Genomic DNA, 25,259 nt, shown 5'->3' on the forward strand with positions numbered 1-25,259 from the left:
GCAAAGTATATCTGGTTTTGCTTGCTTGATATATTCATGTCGTCTTCCTTTAGGAAATACATTCCACCTTGTTTTCCCTCCCTTCTGTGACAAAGGCATATGCAGGTTCTGAATATTTTAAGACCTTGTTCTGCTGTGGACCAGCAAGAGCGAGTGTTTTTCATAATCCACCTGACACAGGAATCAGAGTGAATGATTTCCCAATATGTGTATATTTTTTTTTCTTGTGTATACAACAGTGCAAATAATTAAACTTGCCATCGGGGGAGAAGCTGCCATGTATTTCATCTGCTCACATGCCATCCCACCTCCGTCACTCCCCTTGGCACTTAAAAGGCATCCGGACGCATCCAGCATTGCAGCTGTCGGTAATAAAGAGTGAAGGAGTTTGGCAAGGGTTTTGTCTCTTGCCTTTTCATATAGTGTCAAAGCTTCTCTTCTCAATGAGCCCCTGGTGGCTTCAAATTCTATTTTACTGGAACAGTCTGTCTGTGAGCAGAATAATTTAATTCTACTTTTCAGCGCAACACAAGAGGAGAAAGGAGATAGTCCCCCCTATGCACTTACTCCTCCAATAGTTGCCAACAAACTTCCTTATAGTGGAATTACAGTCAGAAAAGAGGTTGTGAAAATACCGTAATGCTGTCCTGTATTTATTCACCCTCAATCACTTCCCAGTTGAACTGGCTCAGGTTCAGGCATTAAAAGATGAGTTTTCTTCTACCTGTCGCTGCTGACAGCTTCACCTGGCATGTCACAACCAGGACAGATTCTCTGGCAACTGAAATCCCACTGACAAAATTCACTCATGATTCATGTGACAAAGAGATCTCAGCAAGTGCGTGCAAATTACTCATTTATTCTTCCACAGTCAGAGCAAGCCATAAACCTGCCCTCCCTCTTGTATTTGATCCAGCTCACATAATCCTTTAGATATCTGCTTGCTCTCCTTGCATGTTCGCTTACCTAGTGGGTTGTTGTGACAGCTGGTTCCAGTACCCCAGAGAGATTCAGCTCAGATTCACATCCTGCACTAATATATATTAATGATGGAGGCCGTCTTTAAGCCTGTCATTTAACATCCTTCCTCCTCCTTTTTATGCTATGTCTACCCCAATATCAATGTGCCCAGCTCAGCTGAACTCCTGGGGGTGAGGCTGAGTGTTCTGCCCCACCTACACAGCTCGCTCACCTCTCTTGGGTGGATGAGGTTACCCCTGCTCTGTGCAAGGGACCATATGCTGCAAGCCCTGAGAGCAACCAGGAAGCCACAACCATCCCCAGATTGCTGATCTTGACTCCTCGCTCTTCTCTCCCTGCTACGTGGAAGCTCTGGGGCACTACTAGACCCACTGTTTCACTGAAGCTACTATTTTTTCCCCTTATCTCTTAATTTGTTTTTATTTTATCCGGTGATATTAGACAATATCACCAACCATAGCAAATGCTGACACCCTGCTTTTTAGCTTTAGGTGTTCATAGCAATTAATTACTTCAACCTCAGCATAAGGAGCATTACCTGCTGCAGTGCTGTTTACCAGGCTGGAGGTTTTGGCCAGAATGTCCGTGGAACCAGGACTCAGTGTTGGTGAGGAAACAGTCAAGCAGTCCACAGTGAGTGCCAGCCACAAAGAGTTTGCTAATGCTTCAAGCTTGTTTTTTCTCCCTCAGCCTGTCTGCTTAATCTTCCACTGTGATGGACTGGTAATGAAGATGACTGAACAGTCTGAGAAAATAACTAACAGCCTGGAGATTTGCAGGGTGGCCTGGTCCAAACACCTTGCCTGCTGAAGTTCTGGGCAGCTGTTTGCAGCAGTGCTGATGCTAGCACTCGGAAACCCCAGAGCCTGGACGATCTTTGGCATATGTATTACCGCCGAGTGCAGAATAAGTGCAGCCCTCCATCTTTGTGCTCGCTCCAGCCTGAGGTCGGTCATCAGGAGCATGCTGGGCTACTTACAGGCTGTGCTCCCCTATCATTTCCCACGCCCTGTGGGAGGCTTCTCATTAAATCAGAAAGGGAAAAACCAGCCTGACCTACTGTGTGCTGCCCCACATGCATCAAAAGATGAGGAGAGGGAAAAAAATGCATGCAGGAGATACTGAGCCTGTACTTTCCCACACATGTTTGGGATTGGCCCTAATGTGCCTTACACTTTGTGTATAGCTTTGTATTGTACTTTGCTCCTGTTTGTTTTGGGCAGCTTTATATTTTAATTTTCTTTGTTCTTCAGTGCTTTTGGCAGGTCAGCGTGTTAGTCAGTGATGCTGCCCTTTGTTCTTGGTTCAGTTAGTTTTTCTCTTTCTTTTTGTTGTTTTATTAAATCTTGGCTAGGGTATCCTGGCTTCAAAGAATCTCTCTTGTTTGCAGTCCAGGCAGTCTTTGTTATCTTTTTGCACATTTGGTAGAGTCCTTTCCCTATTGACCCCATTAACTGTGTGTTTAAAACCCAACTTATATGGAAGAGGGAAGCTGTGGGACTTTTGTGAAATCTTGGGGGAACGCAGGAAGTAGTACGCATTGTCCATGAAGAAATGCTCCATTACCCTGACACAGCCAGAAAGGGGAGATGCAACAAAAAGCTCGGGTAATGCTTCAGGAACCAAACTGAGTCACAGTAATCAAGAGTGAAATTCTTTTAACCCACAGGTAAAAGTTCATTGGAAACAAAGCACGTGTAATTGAGCGTAGGAATGCATGTAAAGTGTGAAGAATTAGTCCAAACAGTGGCCTGATTTAAAGATAGAATTCATAGATCTTGAGCAATAAAGCACAGCATTATTCACCCCTTCTCTTCACACTGTGATTCCCTTCCTCTGAGCAGGAATCAGTTGGCCTGCCCAAGGCCAAGAGAGCAAGCAGGATCATGGGGTGGTTCGACATTTTATCATTTTGAAGAAGAAATCCATATGCATGTCATTAGTAGCTCTACTGCTGCCTGGGAATCTGGGAAACCACATAGCAATTAAAGTCCAAGGGAAGTGCTGTCATCTCAGACATCAATCAAGGCAAAACTAAATTGCTTTGCCCCAGTTGATAGCCCCTAGGTGTGTACAGTTTCCAGACTATAATGGCCACCTACTTCTCGGTACTTTGCAAAGATGTCAGAGAGCTGATACAAGAGGGTAGCAGATAACCAGGGAGCACTCGCCTTACTGTGGAAGCTGGAGACTACATTCTGGCCCCCCATGTCTGGACAACAAGGCAGTCCCATCACCCTCAGTCCCAGCGTTGTTCCTGTACAAGTGCAGAGGCACGTACGTTGACTTGCTTTTCATTCCATTTATCAGTGATGCTCCCTGCTGTCTGCATCCTCAGGCTTTGAAGGATACTGTGGTGCCTGTACATCATGAGTCATACCTGTGTCTTTCCAAAACGTTTGGGCTTCTGTCATAAAAAGATGTAAGACCAGGTCCAGGACTGCTGCTTTCCGTGAGGGCTTGGCACAGTGTGCACCTGCCTGGGCAGCAGCGGTTGTATGTACCCTGCAAGGTTTTGCCTTGTGGCGGATTATGACCGTTACTTCTGTTTGGAAGTCACTGCAGAAACATGAACGGTCTGGACACTGATTTTTTAGAAAGGCTGAGCTTAGCTCAGCACAAGGGAATCTGTGATAGGCCTTATCGCTGTATCTGAGAAGTAAAAGCCACGCAAGCAGTTTTGGTGTCTGCTATAACAGAGAAAGAGAATAACAACAGAGGTGGTGGTGTCCAGGTGGTGATGAACTTGAAATCAGCCTTTACATATATCTTCACAAAAGAAGATGACTCTTTGCAAGAGGGACTGCCTTTTGATTGGGAACCAGATTATTTCATTTGTCTGTTAGAGCCTGGGTCAAACCCTTTAAAGGGTATGGTTGTGGCTGAAAAACGATGAAAACAGATTCCAGTGGTAGTAAAAGAGCTTTGTGCTTTTGGCCATGTTTACAATAATGAAAATCTTTTTCTGATGCTATTTTGACATTTCAACTCGCTATTTCGTGAAAGCCAGCATCATGTTATGTAAGTACATACTAAACTGAGCTGGACTTCTTTTAAGCTTGAAATTACTTTTTGAACGTGAACATACTCTCTCTAGAAAATAAATATAATACGTTGATGTAAAACAGTATAGTTGAAGTTTACCCTCTCATTCTGGTTTATTGATAAAAAGATGTTTTCATCCTCTGTGGTTATTAATTCAGTTCCCTTTTCTATGCAAAGGTGTTGTGTTTTTTTAAAGCATGCAAATCAATAATATAAATCATTCCTTGAGCGCATTCTGAGCCCCATGCTGACACCTGCAGAGTGTGTCTTTTTTTCTCCTCTATTCCTTGAGCTTTAAATAACTTAGAAGGGTACATGGTAATAACATTGACTCAGAACATTTATGAGCATGAAAAATATATGCCTCTAGCACAGCGTTTCATGTGCTTTATTTTGCAGAATGTTGTTAGCATCCTTTTTTATTATTTTAAAGTGTTGCTTTTAAAATCTGTACAGTTTATTCACTGTTACCTGTCTTTATCTTATCTTGCTTCCTTTGCCACCTGGCTTCTGTGTCATTGTACTGGAGGATTTATGATATCTGAACTTTCTTGAAGGCCTGGTCACCCCATAGTGCTCTGGTAGCAAAATTATGAACTCTTTCTGTTTCTTTTTTGCTGTCATCTTTATTTTGTTTGTTTGTTTGTTTCCTGAAATGAAGGTGCTTTCATTAAGGTTTTGATTTTATGCAAATAGACTTAATCAAGAAATAACATGAGAATAAATAGCATGAGAATCTCTTCATATAAAATGCAAGCTTCTCTTGCCTGCCTAGGTATTTTAAAGCTATATGATCAGGTTGGTTGATTATAATTTTATCAGTTACATAAGGTTTTTGCTTACACATTCGAGTCCTAAGCAAAAGCAGAGGTGTCAGCAGACTACAAGGGAGACTGACCACACACCGTTGTTGATCTGGCTAAAAAACACAAGCAAGACCTTTTGGTCATCTTTCTTATTCATAGGAGTCCAAGTCTAAATTGCTGAGCAGTCCTAATAGATGTCTTCACTTGTACTGTTGTGTGCAACTATTTCTCATTTCTAGTTAAGAAAAATAGTATTGCCAATGTGATGAAATTCATGCCTCAAACATAGTTCATATTCATATACAAAACTTGCTGACACTTGGCAAAGGTATCCACAGCTATTGTCTAATTCTGTGTAAAATGTATTCCAACTTGCAGCTCCAGTTTCTCTTCAACGTTGAAGTGTTTTCCAGGCTTCTTTAATGCCTGACGCACATTTACTGGGTCAGTACATTCACATCTGGAAACAAATTCTACAGTTTTCTGTCCAGAGAAGACGACCTAAGACAAGAGTTATGTTTTTCAGAAAAATAATATTTTTTTAAATTTTTCTGTATTTCAAGAATCTACACTTCCTGGTCAGGAAAATTTGGAGGAATTCCTTAGAGCAAGTGTTACAGGAGGAGGGCAACAGCTGGGGGCATGAGAACTAAGTAACGTGCTGTCTCACAAGATACAAGCCTGCGGTGCAGAGCTGGTGTGTGGGTAGTAAGATAGCCACCAGCGGGATCCCACTCCTGCAGTTCCTTGGCAGCAGGATGCCTGTAGGCTCTTCTCCATCTTTTTTAAAATACTGTACTCCAAGCCCTGTCTGAACTATGTTCATCTTTCCCCTTTTCTTTCGTTACTTGTGCTAAAGATGGACAACTAGCCTTTTCCTGCCAAGTAGGACTGCAATGCTAATGGTCAGAGACATTGCCACTCAGAAAGGGAGGAAAAAGAAACAGCAACTCTCCTGACTGCCACTGAGGAATGTTTTATTTTTGCTGCTGTGAGTGTGTGCCATTGGTACTCAGTCAGACCTTTGAGTATTAGTTCATACCGGAATGTTTCTAGCCATTAAAGGAGACTTCAGAGGTGTAAGCAGGCCTAAACTTCACCCAGAAGGTTCTCGGTATTTTGTTTCTTTTGTGCATAAGGAAGTAAAATGCAAGTCTCCATTCTCAGGTGGTCTTGAAATTATACAGCTTGTGGTAGCAAATCTACCCTCCTTGGGTTTTTCTACCTCTCTGCTGAACCTGCCAAGCCATGCTGATACTGTTAAGGATTAGTTTTTTGTTCTTTCTTGGATGAATTGAGTCTCCTGTTTGTCAGTTCAGAAATTCTACAAACTCAGAGGCTAAGGGGATTGTCAGAAGGCATCTTTCCAGATGTTTGCAGCACAATGCATATGGCTATCTGACCCAAGTTCTGCCTCAATATGCTGCGTGTTTACCATGGGCGCTCTCTCTCTCTCTTTAATTTTCCCCAAATCAATTTAGAGCATTTCATTTACTGAGTCAGTGGGTTTGCATATGAACAGCTAATCACCACCTATGGTGGGTTCTAAAGCTGGAAAGCAATGTGCTGTTGAGCCAGTGTCTACCTGCAATGCTTAATTAATTTCTCAGTGATGTTTCTAGCTTCTGAATATTTTGCTGCTGGTTTAACACAGAGGGGAATGTTTAATACATAATGTTAGGGGTATGCCACCAACAGCCCAGATTCTGATTTTTCCAAATGTGCCACTGCACTACTTCCAGGATGCTTCGTGTGTGTAGTACCAGCTGCCATCATTGATGCCATATTCTGTAGAACGAATGCCAGCCCCATTTGGGGGGTCTTTGCTATGGTATCCAGCTCATCATCTGCTCTGGTTCACTTCAGCAGGTGTGAAAAGACCTGGACTGCCCTGCTGTGAAGCCTAGAAACCAGGGAAATCACAGCCAAAAATGCCCATTTGGACACGGTGCCAGTCGATTCACTCGGAGCCAGTTCATTAGAGTCTGCGTATTGCACTTTGCCAGCGAGCAGATCTCCCACATCTAATGCCAACTACTTCTTTCCTTCAAACAGCTGATGTGTGCAAAGGCATCCATCCCAATTCATCAATTGCTTCAGCTTTTGCTCTAGTGTTATATTAATAGCTATCAAAGGCTCGCTCTTTTCTTACTCCTGACCATGTAGATGTTGCCTCTTACTGCCTGGCAGGTCTCCAGAAGAGACAGAGGTCTGTAAGCTCCTGCATAGTAGGAGCTTCGGGGCTTTACCTCTCCCATTTTGAACTGTCAAAATGGCACAATGAACTTGCTTCAACTTACCTGTATTAGAAGTTTCACATGGTGCATTACAGTAGAGTTGACGTTAGGGTCTTAAAAGTGCTTCACATGTGGACTGCCAGTAAGAGGAGTTCTTTCCCTGCTATAGGTTGAGTGCTTTAAACATCCACTGGCATTGCAAGGTCATTAAAAAAAAAAAAAAAAAAAAAAAGTTTAGTCCTGATCCATTTTCTCAAGGGAAATTACTTAGGTGGATCTGAAAGTTATTCCAATGTTATTTAAGAGAGAGCGCTTTTCACTGTAATTTCTTTCAATAGCCTGACTTAGTAGACACTTGAAAATATAAAATGCCCAAGTTCTTTCATCTCGATTGTCACCTGACATTAAGACCATGTATGCACTAAGAGTTAGGAGTAGCCATGCAGGTATCAAGTTTAAAGGCATCATCCTCCTACACCATAAACATTTGCCAGCCTGCCTCTTCTACCCGTGTTGGTTCTGGTGAACTTGTCGTATGAACTGGGCCCTCCTCTGCTGCCTCCCTGGCCATCACTTTGTGTGGTATCTGAAGCGGTTCCTGGCAGTCCTGCTCAGCTCTGCTTTTTCTCTCTGATGTCTGCAAGGTGAAAGTCCTCATGATTCATCCTGTGGTTTCCACTGTCTGACATTATGGAACTGGACGTGAGACTCCACAAGTCCCTTCCCAAACTTGAGGTGAAGGTGAGCTGGTAGTCAGACTTAAGCAGCAGCTCGTCCCCAGAAGTTCTGTGGTCTGGAAGGCCCCTGTGGTGGTTTGCTTGAACCACTCAAAACCTCACACATCAGTCTTGAATGTCTGGTCACAATAATGTAACCAAATGGATTCACAAACCCATACTTGCATATCGATTTGTACCTCTTACCGATGCTTGTGTCATATACACTAGCAGTACAACAGACCCAGGAGCAATTCCAGGCAAGCGCAGTGATTTTTGGACAGAGAGAGAGAAGAACCACATCTAGTTTTCTCAGCCTCTGTCATAGTTTTGCAGTGTAGTCAAAGTCACTGATTTCTTTGTAGCTTTGGAGACAGGCAGGTGAACTGCACTGTTTACCTAAATTCAGTACTGGTAATTAATATAAAGCTCATCTACAATTTTGTTTCACCCACTACAAAATTGTGAACAATATAAGCTAGGAATAATAGAAACATTTCTGTCCTTTCAACCCCTAAATCTGACTTCGCTGTCATGACAGACTTACACCATGAGATAGGTGTATCTCTACAATCTTGCAGTTGTGTTTTAGGCTGAGAAATGGATATGAATATTCTGTGCTATCAAAGCAAGAAAGTAAGTAATGTTATCAGGTGTTCCTGTGTAAAATATAAATTTAATTCCTAGCCTCCTAATTTAGTTGTTGGCTTTGAAATGTTAAAAAACAGAGGGCTTTTTTTTAACATGCATGGATGCTAGATACTGTGCTGAACACTTTCTTGTGTCCAAAACATCCATCATTAATGCGGCTTTAATAAACCCATTGCTTCAGCATTCTCACCTCTACTGGTTATTGATGTGAGACTCAGCTCCTGCATGTGATAATGTCTATTTTACTTATGCTCTTTATCAACAAAGAGCTAGCTCTTCTTCTTCTTCCCAAGAAAATTAGAAGACTGTATTCATATAATAGAGATTCTGACACTAGCTTGATGTGGAAGGATTTGTTTTTATTTTCATATGACCAGGGAGAGAAAGTCATAAAATGAGAAAACTACATGAAATAAATTTACATATGGGAATAAATACATGGAAATGGACGCAATTACATTAAATGTGACAAAAATGTTAGAAACCCGGTTCTCTAAGGTATTTTAATTAATAAAAAACCTAATTATTGCTGAACTTTAATTGGAGTCTATAGAAACTTGGAAAGAGCTAAGGAAAACTGATTTTTTAAAAGAGTGTCTGGGGAATGAGGTTATGATTACTAGTGATGCCTGCTTATTGCAGCTATTCTCCTTGTGTTTTTGCTGCTGCTGGAATATAAAAAGTAAAAAAGTTGTTAGTCTTAACTTGAATCTCTTAGGTGGCTTCTGAGGGGAGTGTTATCTTTGTACTGCAGATAGTAGAGATATTAGCTTATCCCTTTTAAATTACAGGCACATATGTGAAAGCTAAAACAGATGTTTTGGACTCAACTTTACCAAAAAGAAAGGCCAGTAGTTCCACGATTAAATAGCATATACTAATTATTGCAGACTTCCATATCTGTGGAGTTTTCTGAAGGGATTATATGAGCATAAAAGAGGGAGAATCACCTTTTTGGTGATTAGAAAACAAAGAAATGAAAGAAGAGTTGGGAATGTTGTTAACTTTTGGATAATGTTTGTGATGTTTAATCTCATATGTTCTCTTTCTTCTAGCTACGAATGTCATGGCTCATCCATGGTGTCTTGCTGGGAAATATATCCCTGGTGCTGGTTGAGAACAAGACGGGAAAGGAGCAGACCCGGATGTTCTGGCATACAGATAGCAACAAAGGTTTGGGAATATGGCAGTGGATGATCTTACCTCTCCCAGATATACTGGATAGGTATGAGTCTCCTCGTCATTCTCCTTTATGGTGATCAGTCATTTCATCACTAGCTACCTAACAATGAAGATGGCCAGCATCGCTGCTGGAAGTTGTTCCCTCAGGGAGAGGAAATGCTTGGTCCCCGGGAGATATCTTCTGTTAGAGGCGGGGAATGAGAATAACTGAATAGTTAGAGCAAAGCACACAGGTTTGGAACTCCTGAGTGGTGGTCTTGGTTCACAGGCTGGGTCAATGGGTAGTCTACAGCAAGGTGCTTAAATTTCTGTCTCTATTTTCTTGACTGGAAATAATCATTCTCCTCACATACTATTTTATATAGCATATTTGATCCTCTTATGTGGTTTGCTAAAATTGGATGTGAGCTTCATAGCTGATTTTTTTTTCTGGGTATCAGATTCCCCGGAGTTCAATGTGTCTAGATCTGAGGATGAAAAAGATGGGAGAAGAACATGCTGCAAAATCAGACAAGGATGCGTCTGAACACCTTTGTGTTAGCTGTAGCAGGAGGCTCAGCTTAATAAGGGGCTGTCTCAGTTATAACTATTCTGGCTTTAGGCATGAAAGGTTTATCTGGTAGCATATGCTTAATCTGGTACCATATGCTTATTTAGAGTGTTGTTTTAGCTGTTTCTTACAAGTTAGCTTTAAGGGAATGCTCTTGTTCATTGTTTACTTTTTGTGTGCGCGCTGGTTTATGCTGTCTGCAGAGAAGACACAGGCGTACTTCACCTCCTGCTGCCCTGGCCCTCAGGGTGTAAGATGCAGCTACGATCTGTGCCATGAGTACTGGTGCCCTTTGTCTTTTTGGAAATCTGTGCCCTACAAAAAATGGATTTCATTAAGGGATAGTTTGCCTCATAAGAAATTTGAACAAACATTATACGAATATGTCTTTTATCTTGCTGGCTCTTGGGGATGCACGTAGGCTGAAATACAACAAGGACACTGCCAACGCTTTGGTCCTGAATGTATAATTAATACGTGTGCATCAAAGATGTAAAAAATATCAGCATTAAGCTTATTGTGCAGTTGCTGCTGAAGCACCATTTGTAAAAATACCTGGTTGCTTCATTCCCTTCAGCTCTGTTTCCTTTGAAGAATGGTATATTTTGCCATTATTATTTGTGTGATTTATTTTTTTACATTGCCAGGGGAATGTTTTGTACCTGAATTATTCTGTATTCTTATACTACTGCTTTCCTTCAAATTGTCTCTGGTTGTGCAGTCGGGCAGAGAATACTTTGATCTTAGGAGCCAGGCTAGCGGTGGTTCATGTGGAATCACAGATTCAACTGGTAGTACGGTGCTGCCTATTCTGTGTAAGGTGCTGACACCCTTACTTCCCCATTACTTGCAGAGAAAGGCAACAGGCTTCACTGAGGGAAGGGACTTTGTTGGAGGTTAAGACATGAGCAAGGAAAGCTTGGAAGTTTTAGTGTCTCTTGAAAAGTTTTTGTCATTTATTTACAGAAAGTGCGCTATTTTAATGATTTTTTAATTTTTTTTCCTAAGATTGATTTAGTTGAAACCAATCCTTCCTGGGAAGGAAGAAGTCTCCTATGAGACTTGGAAATGCTTCAGGCATCTTTCTCACCATCTCAAAACCTATATATACAAATTGGGAAGGAGTTCTATAGAAGTGTACATGGAAATGGTACTGGGGAGACTGCAGTATCTATACTTTGGAGATGATAAATGACGCTTTTATCGAAGTGTAAGAAGTATTTAATTGACGTGAACGCAGTGCTGGTGCTGCTGAAAGCTTGCTGTGCCTGTCTTTTTCTAATTGGTTCCTGTGTCAGTAGCTGTGAGGGTCTGTGATAGAAGCATGATACTGCAGATATTCCTACAGGAGGAGCTGAAACTTCAAATCACCTCCGAGAAGTAAAGCTCTTGAATAAAGCACACCAGTGTACCAGTTCCACACAGAATTAGAGCACATGCCATTGTGATTGGGAAGCTGAATGGAAAGCATTATTAATAATCAGATAATATGCTCTAAAACTGCTCAAAAGCATGCTTGTTCAAAAGCTGCTTAGGCATAATTTCCATGTTTGGCTTATAGCACTTCAAAGAATCATTAGGAAGACTTCCAAGAAATTAGATCAGCTCTATCTTTAGAAACAGGCATTTCTTAAATGTTTGATATCCCTCAAGCTGTTGGGAGAAATTATATTTGGGCAGAAAATCACAGCTAGAACATTTCAGGTGAATTGGCAGGAACAGAAAGTAGGGAGGAGTATGACAAAGAAAGTAAATTGGACTGAGGGACGTTAGATCTCTAGCACTGCGTTAGCCTGGGCAGCCCTGGACACATGCTAAATTTCCTAGAGTACGATGAGGAGAGGATCGTCTTCTTTCCTTCCATTTGATCCTTAGGAAAGCATCCAGTTGCAATTTCACCCTGTGTGAGGTCTTACCTTTTCTGTGTGAACTTAGAGGATGAAGCCCTGGCTTTTACATCCTCCCAAAGTTAGCCATCCTTCCTTGTTCTGGAAAGTGTTGGCCAAACAGTCTGGAGAGTCAGCTCCTAAGGTATGTGGGTTAACAGAGCTGTAACCCAATTCCAAATGCTCACTGTCTTCCGTGTGTGGAGGAGGAAGGGCAGAGAGCCCGCTGAAGGGTACGCCATCAAAGCAGCTACAATTAAAGGAGCCGATTGTAGGCCAGAGCTTCTTGAACTGTTGGAAGAACAGATTGCCTATCAGAGGCAAAAGACAAAGTCTCCGGAGGTGCTGTGTTTTAACTTGCCACTTAAATACACTCCATATGAACTAACAATCCTTGCGGTGCTTCGTTTGGCCCCCATGGAGCCACCTGCCCCTCCCTGAAGGACGTGTTACCTGCAAATCTGACAATTTGCACAGATTAGCGAAACCTAGAGAATCGGTCATTTTTACTTATCGGAATTTACTCATGAATGCAGTGCTAAAATAATTGGTTTGAGAGTAGTGTAGCAAACCACGTTATTGTAAAATTGTTATATTTGATGGAAAATTACTATTTGTGTTCCAATGATAAGTGATAAGCCTGTTGAGGATTGTTCTTTTTGAACTTCACGGAAATGCACATAGGAAACAGCCTTAAAAGCTCTGTTGTAGTTGGTAGCTTGGCCTCGCTTATTTTATGCATTGGTTTTTAGTTAGTAAGTAAATGTGAGTTTAAATTTATTAATGATCTAGTCATGGGAATGTGACAGCAAGAGCAAATAAAAGCCTGATGTAATTGGAGATGAGTGATTTGTGTAGCTAATAATTAGATCTTCTGTTAGTTTAACAGTATGGTTAAGGTATATCACATGGATAAAATACAAGCATATGTAACAAAGTGATTCTCTGGAGCTTGCTGTAGGCTGACGCTTATTATCACCAACCCACCTTTTTTGCTATGCAGTGGAAAAGGTGGAAAAGGATTAACTCTAATAGGTTGAAGCCTGGCTGAAAAAAATAATGCTTTAAGAAACAAACTTGAATTCTCTTGATTTCTGCTCCCTTGGTGAAGTTGAGGCCAGCCGTGTGGAACGGCTAAATGTTCTGTGGGTCCCTCTACCAGCTGGCTGGAGTTCCTGAAGTGGGCTCCACGTGAGCCAGCCCAGCCCAGCCGTGGTCTTTTAAGGCCTGTATTCTTTACTAAACCTGTCCTTTTCTTTAAAGATTTCACTGTAACTTCTGTAAGGGGAAGGTGGTAAAAATGGCAAGTGTTAATAGCAACCTGTCTAACCTCAGTACAATCTTCTGACAGAAGAATGTTGCATAGAAATAGAAAAGGAATTAAATGTATCTACTGGTTAGAAAGGTTTCCTTGGCTTCCTATCTTCTTAAGTTAAGTTTTTTAGCATTACAAAGTCTAAATTTGTAGCCAGTCTTAAGTAATACTGGCTGGATGGGGGAAGGAGGAGCGAAAGGAGAAGTTTGCTTGAGGTCTCTAAAAACTACATTTTCGGTCCTAAGTAGGGGCACTGCCTTGTCACTGACAGCAAGACAAGGCCCTGTGTCCTTTTAGCAGTGCAGCACATTCATAAAATAAAAACCAATTTTCACCCAGTTGTGCTCAGAGAGCTTCAAAATAGTTTTCTTGCTGATCACCATCTCCTGAACACAGAATGAGGGATTTTGTTATGTTGGAAGAGAAAAATGTGACTTACCTGGAAGCCTAGGTATGGATGGCACCTTCCTGAGGAAGAAAGCAAAAAAGTCTACAGATCTAAGTTACCTCAGATGATATTCTGTTGCAACAAGTCAACGTTCACGTCCAGATGACTGTAATTTCTTTCTTTAAACTGGCTTCTTTACCTATGCCAGTCTTGCTGGCTTGCTAGATTTTTATGAACTACACTGGTGCTCATCAGTTTTTCGTCTACATATCAAAGTGGGATTCCCTTTGAGTCCTCGGGAGTGAGATCCTTTGGTCTGTCTGGCTCCTTCAGCAGCTCTGATCTCAGTGGCAGCCAGAGCAGCTGGGGACCCTCTCACTCATGGCTGCAGAAAAGAGAGTAGTAAAAAGAAGTTGTCTCATACGACTCTGCCGTACCACTGTGGCTAAACACTCTTCCTGTCCAATAATTTCTTCTTGCATTGCTCTGTCTCTCCCTCATACCTCTTGCAGGTTTTCTTTCTAATAAGTTTCTGGGCATTAGGTTTCCCATCAAGGAAGAAAAAGAAAAGAAAAGTTCTCAGCAACATTTTATACCCAGAGGCCTGTTTTTCTCCTGTTATTCCTGACCTTTCTTCCCATTCTGCTGTGAAGAAACAGGGACTCTCCATACAAGCTAGACATATGTCTCCCTACACATTACCACATATATATTAATTGGTCAAATCTACGCTCAGATCTCTTTATTCTTTCTTCTTATATCCATCCAACAAGCCTAGCCTGTGTTGCTCTGATGTGGTCCCACATTACTTTGATAAGAACAGAGTGAGACTTTAATGCCCATATCGCTGCTTTTCTGCAAAGTAGCATTAACTTTGTCTGCTGCTGTCCTCCTTCTGAAATAGTTATTCTGCTGGTGGCTGTTCTGTGCATCTGAAAAAGGGGGTTTTGGTGACTGTGTGTACAGAGTACCTGTGGCAGATTCTGTACGTGTATATATTCTGCATGGTTGCCTTTAATAACACCATTGAATCTCAGCCTTTATTACTAGCTATTAAGTAACTTCCTGCACGGCAATTCTGTCACTGTAACTGAGTTTGGTTAACATGCTTATATTTCTCTAAATAATCTCATTCCACCTAAGTATGTCTTTTATCCCAAATAGTAAGTATTCCTTTGTGAAGTGAGCTAACAATGCATCATTTGTAACAGAGACATTAATGGGAGCCTGAATGTAATAAGGGTTAGTGACCTGAAACTTCACTGTTCCGTAAGTGCCTCGGTCTCAAGCAGGTTCAGCCGTAATTATTTTAGCTAGGTAGAGAGAGAAATCAGTTTCATCAGAGGCAAAACATTACAAGTTATGAAATGGGATCTGTACGTACAGGCATGCTGTGATCGTGTCACTGCATGGGGGTTTGAGTACAGAGGAGATTAACGTTCAATCTTGGTTAATAATCCCTATCTTTATGATAAAAAGAAAAAAAAAATGATTATGAGCCTTTCTAAAATAATGGCATGTAGACAGCTGCCTAAGTCTGGCTAATGGAAACCTGAAGTATCCGTATAAGCCAGAGACAATATTTAGGTGGCATTCAGAATTGTTACTGAAGGGAGGGAGCTGCAGAATTTGCCCAGAATCAACTTTCTGAGGTCTTCAGTTCAAGGAGAATGGGTTTTATTTCCCTCTGAACAGAAGAGGATATAAGATATCCAAAAGCTAACACTTCTGTGCAATGAAGACTTAAGATGTAAGCACAACAGTTTGTCCTCGTGGAGGCAATACTAACATAACTATAGATGTATTTTTCATATTTGTAGCTAAGTATTTCCCTCTGTAAATAAACCCAGATATTTTTTTTGGGGGGAACCAGTCTTCTGTTAGGATCAAGAAAATGGTAAGTAACCAAAAAAACCCAACTGAACAGAAAAGCCAGGGTGATGTGATGAAGCTCAAATGCTGACCACACTGAAATAAACCCAAAGATCCTGAGGAATGGGGAAGATTGCAGCCCAGAGGTTTTGCCCTGTTTCTGTCAGATTTAACCGAGTTGAAATGTGCTTGGTCCTACCTTTCAAGGAACTGTTCCTCTGGATTCAGGTTTCACAGGTTTGGCCAAAGAAACAAACCAAAAGAAGCTTGTTTGTTATGTCTTTGGTGGCATTTCTTATCTGCCACTCTGAAATATTTGATCAGTAGTCACCCTTGAGTGGTTTTTGAATTTATGTAAAACTTATATCTTTCAGACAGCCCAGCTGATATTCCCCAACGGGGAGATTTGAATTAGGTTTTTTGGTTTTTGTCCACCTGGTACAGCATTTCCCATCTGCCTCAAACAGGGTTGTGTTTTGTTTGTTTGTTTGTTTGTTTTAAAAAAAAAGCCTTTGTATGAGTTGCATTTACAGCTCAGCTGACACTCAACTCTGCGGGATGTAACTTGTGCTTCCAATTGTCACACATCTAAGGAACTTTTTCTAGCTGTGCTCCTGGGGCCAAGTAGGGCAAAGCAGTCAAGTAGGACAGATAAGTAATTTCCGCCAGTTCTCAAGTAATGATTTTTCTAATATCCAAGCCGTTAAAGACTTCTGTAGCAGCCGTATTTTCATTTCTTTGAAGAAGTGTAGCTTACACACACAGACTTATCTGATGAGGATTTGGATTCCATGTGGGGAAGTTGCTGGGAGATTTTAAGCAACAAAGTCATGACAAACAAGCTTGCCAGCACTGATCTTCCTGCTCCTGTATAATTGCCTTCAGGAATACTCTTTCATGGCTATGTCTGTGTTTGCAGCGAATTTATCTACACGCTGCTGTGGACCAGTATCTGTGCTGGGTAGGTGCCAGTTGAAGTACTGTGTGCGCAGTCAGTATACCCCTCTTTGATCTGTGCAAAAATATCCATGACACGTTGTCACCTCCAGCATTACACTGAGTCACTGCAATAACAGACGCTTCTGGTGTTTCAGTATCAGCTTCCACCAAAGTCAAAGGAAGTTGTTTCATTGATTTCAGGGATCAAACAGAAAGAAATAAAAGGAGGGGGCAAGGGAACAAGATTGTCTGTGGGGGTTTTCTCGTTTCACTGATGTGTGACATTTCCATCTTCAGTTTTGATTAAATTTCCCTTAATTAGCCCGTTAAGCTAAACCCACCAAAGCTAATGATTGAAATGTTGGTTAACTGATGATCTTGTTTCATTGGAATTTGAAAGACATCACATTTCTAAATTAATAGTGGCATTAAACTGGAAAAGAGAAAAAGATGAACTATTTGTTGCAGAAATGCTGGTCTCAAGAGAAGGCTTGTACTGAAACTGCATTCATGTTAGAAAAAAAAAATTAGATTGATAGGCAACCAGAGCAGCACTGATGGTCCTAACAGTGTTTAACATTCACATGATTTTTGTATTTTGGAGCCATTTCTGTCATTTTTTTCATCCCTACTGAAGTTCAGGAAACTTCTCAAGTCTTCAGGTCCCAGTGCTCCTGCAGGTGAAATCAGCGAGGCTGTCTCTTGGCTGGAATGAACTGTAATAAAAGCAAAAACCAACCTATTGCATTCTTATATTGGCGTGTTAGACGGCACTCCCTTCAGTGATGGAAATAGTGGTTTGCATCATGCCTTCCTGTTCTTAGGGGCTGAACATTTGGTAATTATCATAACAACCCTTTATTGTCTGAAGAGGCATGACATGAACGGCGCACCAAGGGATAACACCTTGGGCCCTGAAGCCTAGGTTCTGCCAAGGAAAATTACCTGAACCTATATTCAGAAGTATTTAGTTGCCTGCAGGCATAAAGAAGGTACATAGTAGTCTTTGCAGAAGTGTCTGTCTCTTCTGTTATGCAAAAAAGAAGAGACAGATAGCTGAGCTAAAGTCTGCAGAAATAGAGGGGAAAGCTGATGTGGAAATACTGCTTATTGTCTTTGTAATTCATTAGCATCACACAAACATACACATCAAAATGTCCACATGTCTAAGCGGCATTTAGTGCACACCCCCAGGAAACAGGCCAAAGATCAAATGCATCAGAGACCCCGTTCCAGTGGTCCCTTCAATGCAGCACCAAGGCTCACTCTGTGCAGGCCATTGATTTTCAGACACAGCCAACTGAAAGATGTGGAGCTGAATCTGGTTCCACTTGACCTCTTCCTGGAGGTTGCAGCAGTGCACAACAAGGAGGGAGAAGCTGCTGCTGAGCTGCAGCCTGTAGTTTTCAGCCCAAGGTAGGTGCTGGTGCTCCGTAATGTACCAGACTATGACCTGCAGTGGTTCAGGACCTGTTTCACATACAGGTCGGTCATCTCTGCTGCTGGCACAGTAACTTGCAGGAAAAAGTAGATCAGAACTGACTTTGTCCAACAGCTTTTGTTTAAAACTCACATGGCATGCCTGAAATTGAACAGCTTATGTTTATGCTAGAGCTTGTAATTTCATTTGAAGTGTTGTGGGATGTCAGCTGTGGAGCAAAGAGGGGGAGGAGGCAGGGGGAGGACAGCTGATGTTGTTGCAAGCCAGTTTAATATCCAAGGATTTTCTGTTCCTTCCAGTTCTCCTCTTCGACATTCCCACAGTGGGTTTCAGGTATACCAGCTAAGAACCGTGAGGCTTCTGGCAATGCCAGGCTGCAGTTGTGCTTTGCAGGGATTGCGAAGGCAAAAAATACACTTTGTGTGACACATATTCGGTGACCTTCAGATTTGTTTGGATGGAGCTGCCACATTTTGAGCTGATAAAGACGGATCATTTAGCAAGAAAAATCATGTTTTGCTCTTTGGAGTTTCCTTTGATGCTAGGGATACTCTTCCCTCACCATATCCACTGTTCTTTGTGTCAATCACTTGCTTTTTCATAGCAGCTGCTCATTTCTTTAGAACATAAAAAAGTCCATTTTAGAAAAGTCTCTCCATATGTCCAGTGCATGTCTCCAAAGGGTGAGACATTTCAGTATTGAAGCATCACTGCTTTGCTTTACCAGAAATAAAGGAGGAACACAGTAGCTACATCAGCTCTTTTGTGTTGTGAACAGACTGTGTTCTGTTCTAAACCCTTTGCGCCTTTCAGGGGTTTCCAGGAGGTTTTTCCTGTTTGAAGTTTTTCTTTTGGTTGGGTCAGCTTTTCTGACTGCGTCCCCCTCTGTAGCTTAGCAAGAACACCAGTTGCTTCAGACGCTTCAATCCAGATATCCTCAAAAGGCACGTTTATCCCTGGGATCTGTTTTAGCTTATGCCAAGCCTCACTGTCATCTCTGGTGGTGAAAGCTGCACTGTGTTTGAGAACAACATGGAAGCTGGTTACATGTGTTGACAGAGGCAGGAGGCTCAGACAAAACCCTCACTCAAAGCACAGGAACATGCTATCCCAAGTAGATACACATACGAGCAGAGAAGCTTCACTTGAATTTTGTTTTGTGATGGTTTGCTAAGGAGAGGTGGATTTTAAAAACTGTAGGAGGCAACAAGACTAATGTAAGAGTACTGGTAGCAGACAAAAAAGCTGAGACCCAGTACTAAGGATAAAGAACTAGAGTCTGTGGGAATAAAAATATTCTGCTGGTGTTTAGATTCTTGCTGCAGTAAAAGGACAGAATTTCTACAGCCTTTCAAAATAAATAGGGCTGCTCCTCAATAATACTTTGTTTTGTTATCAGTTTCTCATCTAAACTGGAACACCTGCAAGAATCCACATTCTGGCTAAACAGATCTAAAAGACAGAGCAGGAACCATCAGCAATAGATCTCCATGAAAGAGACCCATGAATGGCTTAACTTCTGCTGGTGTAAAACATCAAGATGCAAGAGAATGAGGTTTAAATAATATTACATATTCTCTTGCAGCTTGTTCTTACAGCATATAATAGTTTCATGTTTTTATAGTCTTGATGCAACCTCTCAGCATTGTATCTGACTTCTGGGCCATGCTCGGCTGCTTTTAGAAATTGTCCTCCTCCCTAAGCAGAGTATTACGACATTACGTGGCAGATATGCACTGGGAGAACGTGAACTTGCTAAGCTAAGAGAAAATCTAAGTCCGTGAGCGCCCTAAATGAATGCGCAGTCAATATACTATCAGATTTGAAGTATTTGGTTATGGGTTATTTCTGCTCTTCCTGTTAACTGGTAATATCACTGAGGGTGAATTTACAGGGATCTTTTTTCTGGTAATGTAGGAGTAGCAGAACTTCCTGGCAAAAGCCAGCTGAGAGTGTGGCAGTGATTTAAGGCAAACCTGCTCAGCTTCCACAAGGAGATAATGAGTTCTGCTCTTCCTGTGGACTACCCCGTGTCATTTCCTCTCTTTTGTGACTGCCAGGTCTGTTAGATACCCTGTGCTTCCTCGGGAGTGGATCAGCACCAAGTACTTTCTAAATTAGTTTCAGCCTTTGATTGCCAGCTCCTTTTAGAAACTCCAGGTGACTTTGGGAGCCCCAGCCTACTTATTTTTCTTAACACTTTAGGGTGTAAATCACTTGTGAGAATAAAATTGTTTAGGTGTCTGATTTTTTGTGTGCCAGAAGCCAGGGGACTTTATTTTCTGTCCTGATACACCACACACACCTCCACATGCAGATTTGCACATATGCCTCTGGAAGCACCAGAGGCTGCGTTGCTTTTTCTGTCTACCCATATTCGTGTACAACTTCCCTCTTAGGATCACTCTGTCAATTTAACATTTTTTTATAGGGGGGGGGTGGGTGGGGGGGGAAGCTTCCTCCTGCATTCTAAAACTGCTTTAATTGCAAGGAGCTCCGAGTTTCATCCCTTTAACGGAATTTTATCCCTACTCTTCCCATCTGTGCAGGTTTTGGTTTCAGATCGTCGCTTCATGGGAAGAAGGATCTGATGCCATTATTGCTTTTGACAATGTCTCTCTTAGTCTGGACTGTTATTTAACAAGTAAGTTTTCCTTTTGTCTGCAAGTGACTTGTCTTTTATTTGCCATGTAATTGAAATTTGGAAAGGGGTTGAAACTGTGGGGAAGGGATTCAGGGTTGTTATCTTCAAAAGACTTTTGAAATTTAAAGGTGTGTTTCAGAAATAACTGTGCTTCGATGGAGGAGGCCTTTCAGATGCACACCTTATTAGTGGAGCTGACCAGTGAATGGGTCCCGAATTCGGCAGTAAATGGGTTGTGAGACATATGGTGTGGGAGAATCGGCTTCCAGCTGAGGCAGAAGCATCACCTATCCACCCAGGCAGATGCAGAAGCCAGTCTGTGATTATAGAGTTCCACATGACCTGGTGGGCTGTGTGACAGTTATCAAAATGAATGACAGTGGGACTCTGGCTAGGAAAAGACAGGCATCCTGTGACTGACACTAACTTTGCCATAACATTGGGCACATCACTCCAGAAAATTAGGACAAGATTATGTTATTTGGACTGACATGCATTTAAGTCTGAATCAGAAACTAGGATCTTCACTCTCTTCTACTCCTGGGAAAAATTTGAATTCTGATCCAGACTTTGTGATTGACTGGCCTCTAGAATATGCCCAGTCTATACCTCTGCTGCCAGATTCCACCGCAGTTAGATTGTTATTGAACATTTGTGTCTGGCTCATCCTTCATAATCTCATGCATAGTGAGTTGCTTAATTTGTAAATGTGTTCGATGATCTATCTCACTCTATACCTCAGACCAACAACTTGCATGAGGACTAGAGGATTGCTGCTCTGAACATGCGGAACTTCTACCTTGTGTTAGCAGTAGAACTTCAGTGTATTCTTTCATCTCTTAAGCTTGAAGCTACAACCTCTGTAGCTTGGTTCAGACTGAAAATCTCTAAGCCACTTCCTCATCCGACAGCAGTCGGAATGTTTCATCTGCTTTGTGTTATGTTTATTTGCATTTATTTATGGCTGGGGTATGAAGCTTTTCGTTTACGCAGTAATACCCCTTGTGTAGTTATGCACCCCTTTCTGTGCATAACTTCAATGTACCTCAGGTTCCAATATTCTAAAGAGATCTTAAAATTAGGCTGTAATTAAAAAAGATTGCACATACTTTTACTGGCTAAAAGATAAACTTCCAAACAGTTGCTAAATTATTATTTAATTTAATAAAATATTTTAAATTTATTTTTTATATATAATAAAAAAATAATAAAACATTTCTGCTTTGTGCCTTCATTCACTTGCTGTTTTGTTTCACCACTCATTCCTGCTTATTTTCCTTTTGTCACTGCTCCCTTAACAGCAATGGAAAGTCAATCTGCCCTTTCTTTTGAATAGTGTTATATCCTGTGGCTGCAGGCTCTTATTCTCAGCAGAGAAGTGTGCAGCCCTTAATTTTAGCTTCAGTTTTGGATTACATACTGACTCAGCCACCCTCAGTGATAAACCTGTCTCTGACTTCTTGTTTTCTAGTCAGTGGAGAGAAGACACCTCGAGGTACCACTCCAGACTCAAGCAATTTGCTCACCAGTAGAGGTGTCCAGAAGAAGTTTGGATGGGAACAAAAGCTTCTGGGAAATCTCCAGCTCAACACTGCCCCCATTTCTGGTCCAGCAGGTAATTATCTGGTCTGAGAAGCATTTTCAGACAGCAGAGATTTCCAGCTAGTACAGATTTCAGTGAGATGAGGCTAAATGCAGTATGATTCCTTTATTATTATTTTTTTTACCAAAGCCTTTGTTCAGAGCTTTTGCCAAGTCCCTTACAAACAAAACAAGCTCTAGAAAGGAATTACCTTTAGCTGTTAACAGTAACTGGGATTTTGATTGCAAGCTGGTGAAAGAAAGAACCAGAGGGAGCCTCTTCTTGAAGTAAAAAGTGGTTTTAAACTGTAAGATGGGATGGTTTGGTGTCACGGTCATATAGAAATAGGCAGGAGTCAAAGCAAAATGTCCTAAATGACTGAGTCCAGCATGTGGTAACCTGAACACCCATCTCTGGTTAATATAAGCTCACTTTGAAATAGCATAGCTTTGCTTTTTCAGTAATATTTTTATTGCCCATTTTGAAAGAGTACAGCATTCATCTTTGTTTTAAAAACATGATTTTTAGTTAGAGATTTCAGTCTTGGGATGAAAATTCAAGGCAATTCCTGTGGTATCTAAGCCAGCTTGCCTAATTTCTGGGCTTGATCTTCTGTTCTGTTCATGGTCTGTCTAAAATTGTCTCTAGCTCTTGAGGTTTGAAATCACTCCTAAAGCAATTTTCTCCCCTTTGTGCCCTTGGTTTACACAGGGCATAAATCAGAGAAGCTAAGCAGCGGCTTCTTGCAGTGGGAAGTCATTGCATTTCTGAGGGTCTCCACAGCACCAAATCACCTTTTTCTTTTGTGTTGCCGAGTCTCTGCTCTCAGTAAACACTGCAGATGTTTGTTCCCTGGGCTGTGCATTTTACCCAGCTTTAATCTTGTTTCTTTCTGCATTCTGTAATGCATTTAAGAAACCTCAGGCTGAGTCTGTCAAGGTCTTTACTTTGATGGCCATGTATTTACTGTTGTGCGAGTGAACCAGCAGCATCAGCACCACCATCAAGTCCCAAAGACTGCATTGACCAATATGAGCTCAGCCAAAAGTAATTACAGCTAATGTGATCTTTGGCTCCTGTGATGGATCACACGCTATAATATTTCCTTCTTAAGAAATCATATTAAAACAAAAAAACTATGTTCCTGTAGCTGAGGAAACAACAGGATAATAAAATGCCCTCCCCAGGTCCCCAAGCCAGCTTAGCCTACGCAGCAGGAAGCACAGTTTGGAAGCCAGGTACCACTTTGTTTAGATGACAGAAAATCCAAAGAAGCTCCATTGCTTTCCAGGGTATGGGCCTCAATTTGCTACTCTGTAATTGAAAACAACCTCTTACATGCACCTGCTGCTTTTACCTGTGCTTGGAAATCCATTGTCAGCAGAAGCAATAGTCATCTCTAGCAACCTCCCCACCCTCTCTGTTCTTAGGCCCTGCGCCCAGCTTTGTCATTGCTTATCATGGCTTGGCATGCCTCCAGGGTGTGTACACTGAAGGTTCAAAACATGTAATGCAGCCACTCTAAGAAAGATCCTAAAGCTTCCAGAAATCTGTTAACTGCTGTCATGTGTCACACATGGGACAATGAACGCGCTGTGTAGAATTAAGACCCCAAACTGCTACAAGTATGGTGGTGGTGCTCTCTCAGGTTTCTTGATGATAACCAGGACCAGCACAGAAAAATTCCTGTAGGTTTCAAGTCACACAGTTACGTGCAGTGCAAGGTGGCCACTAAATAGGTGATCACAGAGCAATGCAAATGCTTTCCTTTTTTCATTAATTGATTACATGTTACTTGCTGAAATGCCAGCTTTTTGCTGAAAGGTTGCAGGTGAAACTTGATTCTAGAAGAAGCCTGTAAAAAAGTTGTAAGAAAGCTTGTGTACACCAGAAGATCAAAGCATCTTTAGCAGAACTGGGAGTTTTGATTGAAATGTTGAAATCCATACAAAAGGCTGTGTGGTGTTTATTTTGATGTAAACCAAGCTTACTTCAGGTTGGTTTTTAAATTGATTAGGTATTAGTTTAAGTAAAACTGAAAGCCACTCAAGCCATAGCATCTCCCTGCAGGGAGTTTAACTTCCAAGTAAAAAGCCAATTTATATCAAACCAATGCAATTTTCTTTTATAGACCAAGGCTAGAATATGGGAAATTCAGGCATATAAAGATACAGTGAGCAATAATGAGGAACTCTAGGTAAACAAATTACTATCATGGAAACTGGAGGAGACAAAATAGGATTCTCAGTAGGCAAAAGGAGATAACAAGACACAGAGCAATCAAGCTTTAATTAAAGATTTCTTGTGCTTCTGAATAGGCTGTAAATGCCACGGGGATAGCCTTTCTTTTGATGTTTCAGCTTCTTGTCTGTCCTGACAACTTACACGTGTCAGGGCACAAGGTGCAATAATGATATGTTGTGAAATGTACAAAAACATTAACCTTTTTTCCCCTTAAATCTTGCATTGCTTGGTCCCATCTGATCTGCATATCCACCAGCCATTGTGCAGCCATGATTTCTTGCATGGAAACTCTCATCAAATCATTTTCTCATCCAGACTGGATTACTGTTTTCCTTCAGCTCCGGTCTCTTCCCCACAACACTTAGTGGTTGCACAGATTTTGTCTTTTGCATCAGGGCGAGTTCTCTTATGAGTACTTACATGGCTGTTTCTCGGAAGAACTCTGAGTCACATTAGTTAATCAGATGAAGGAGCTGAAAGGAACAGCAGAGCGAGTACTAAGTAAAAGAAAATTACATTTGGTTGCTCTTTGTGTGCAATTATACTAACTGAACTGTTGGCATAATGCAATAAAGGTATTTGCAGAATTGTATTTTTATATTAACCATCAATTAACACAGCGAATAACAGCTCAGTGCCCTCCCCCCAACAAAAGTAGCATCGTGAACAGTGATAGAAAATGTTCAGAGACAGATGGTGGGATCTCAGGTTATACAGGCATTAATTTCTTTATTGCAGTGTTTACACTTGCTATCTCTGTAGGATTGAAGATAGTAAAGG

General features: G+C 41.4%; 1 protein-coding gene across 1 annotated transcript in view; it reads left to right on the forward strand.

Moving 5' to 3' along the window:
• The window catches only part of ALK (ALK receptor tyrosine kinase), a 281,164-nt gene that overhangs the window by 216,272 nt on the left and 39,633 nt on the right, over positions 1 to 25,259 (forward strand). The window contains exons 9-11 of the mRNA XM_055816565.1: positions 9,492 to 9,661; positions 20,559 to 20,653; positions 22,125 to 22,268. Of these exons, the coding sequence (XP_055672540.1) occupies positions 9,492 to 9,661; positions 20,559 to 20,653; positions 22,125 to 22,268 (409 nt within the window). The remainder of the gene's footprint in view (positions 1 to 9,491; positions 9,662 to 20,558; positions 20,654 to 22,124; positions 22,269 to 25,259) is intronic.

The sequence above is a fragment of the Falco peregrinus genome, chromosome 11 (assembly GCF_023634155.1).
Source record: "Falco peregrinus isolate bFalPer1 chromosome 11, bFalPer1.pri, whole genome shotgun sequence".
Taxonomy (NCBI): domain Eukaryota; kingdom Metazoa; phylum Chordata; class Aves; order Falconiformes; family Falconidae; genus Falco; species Falco peregrinus.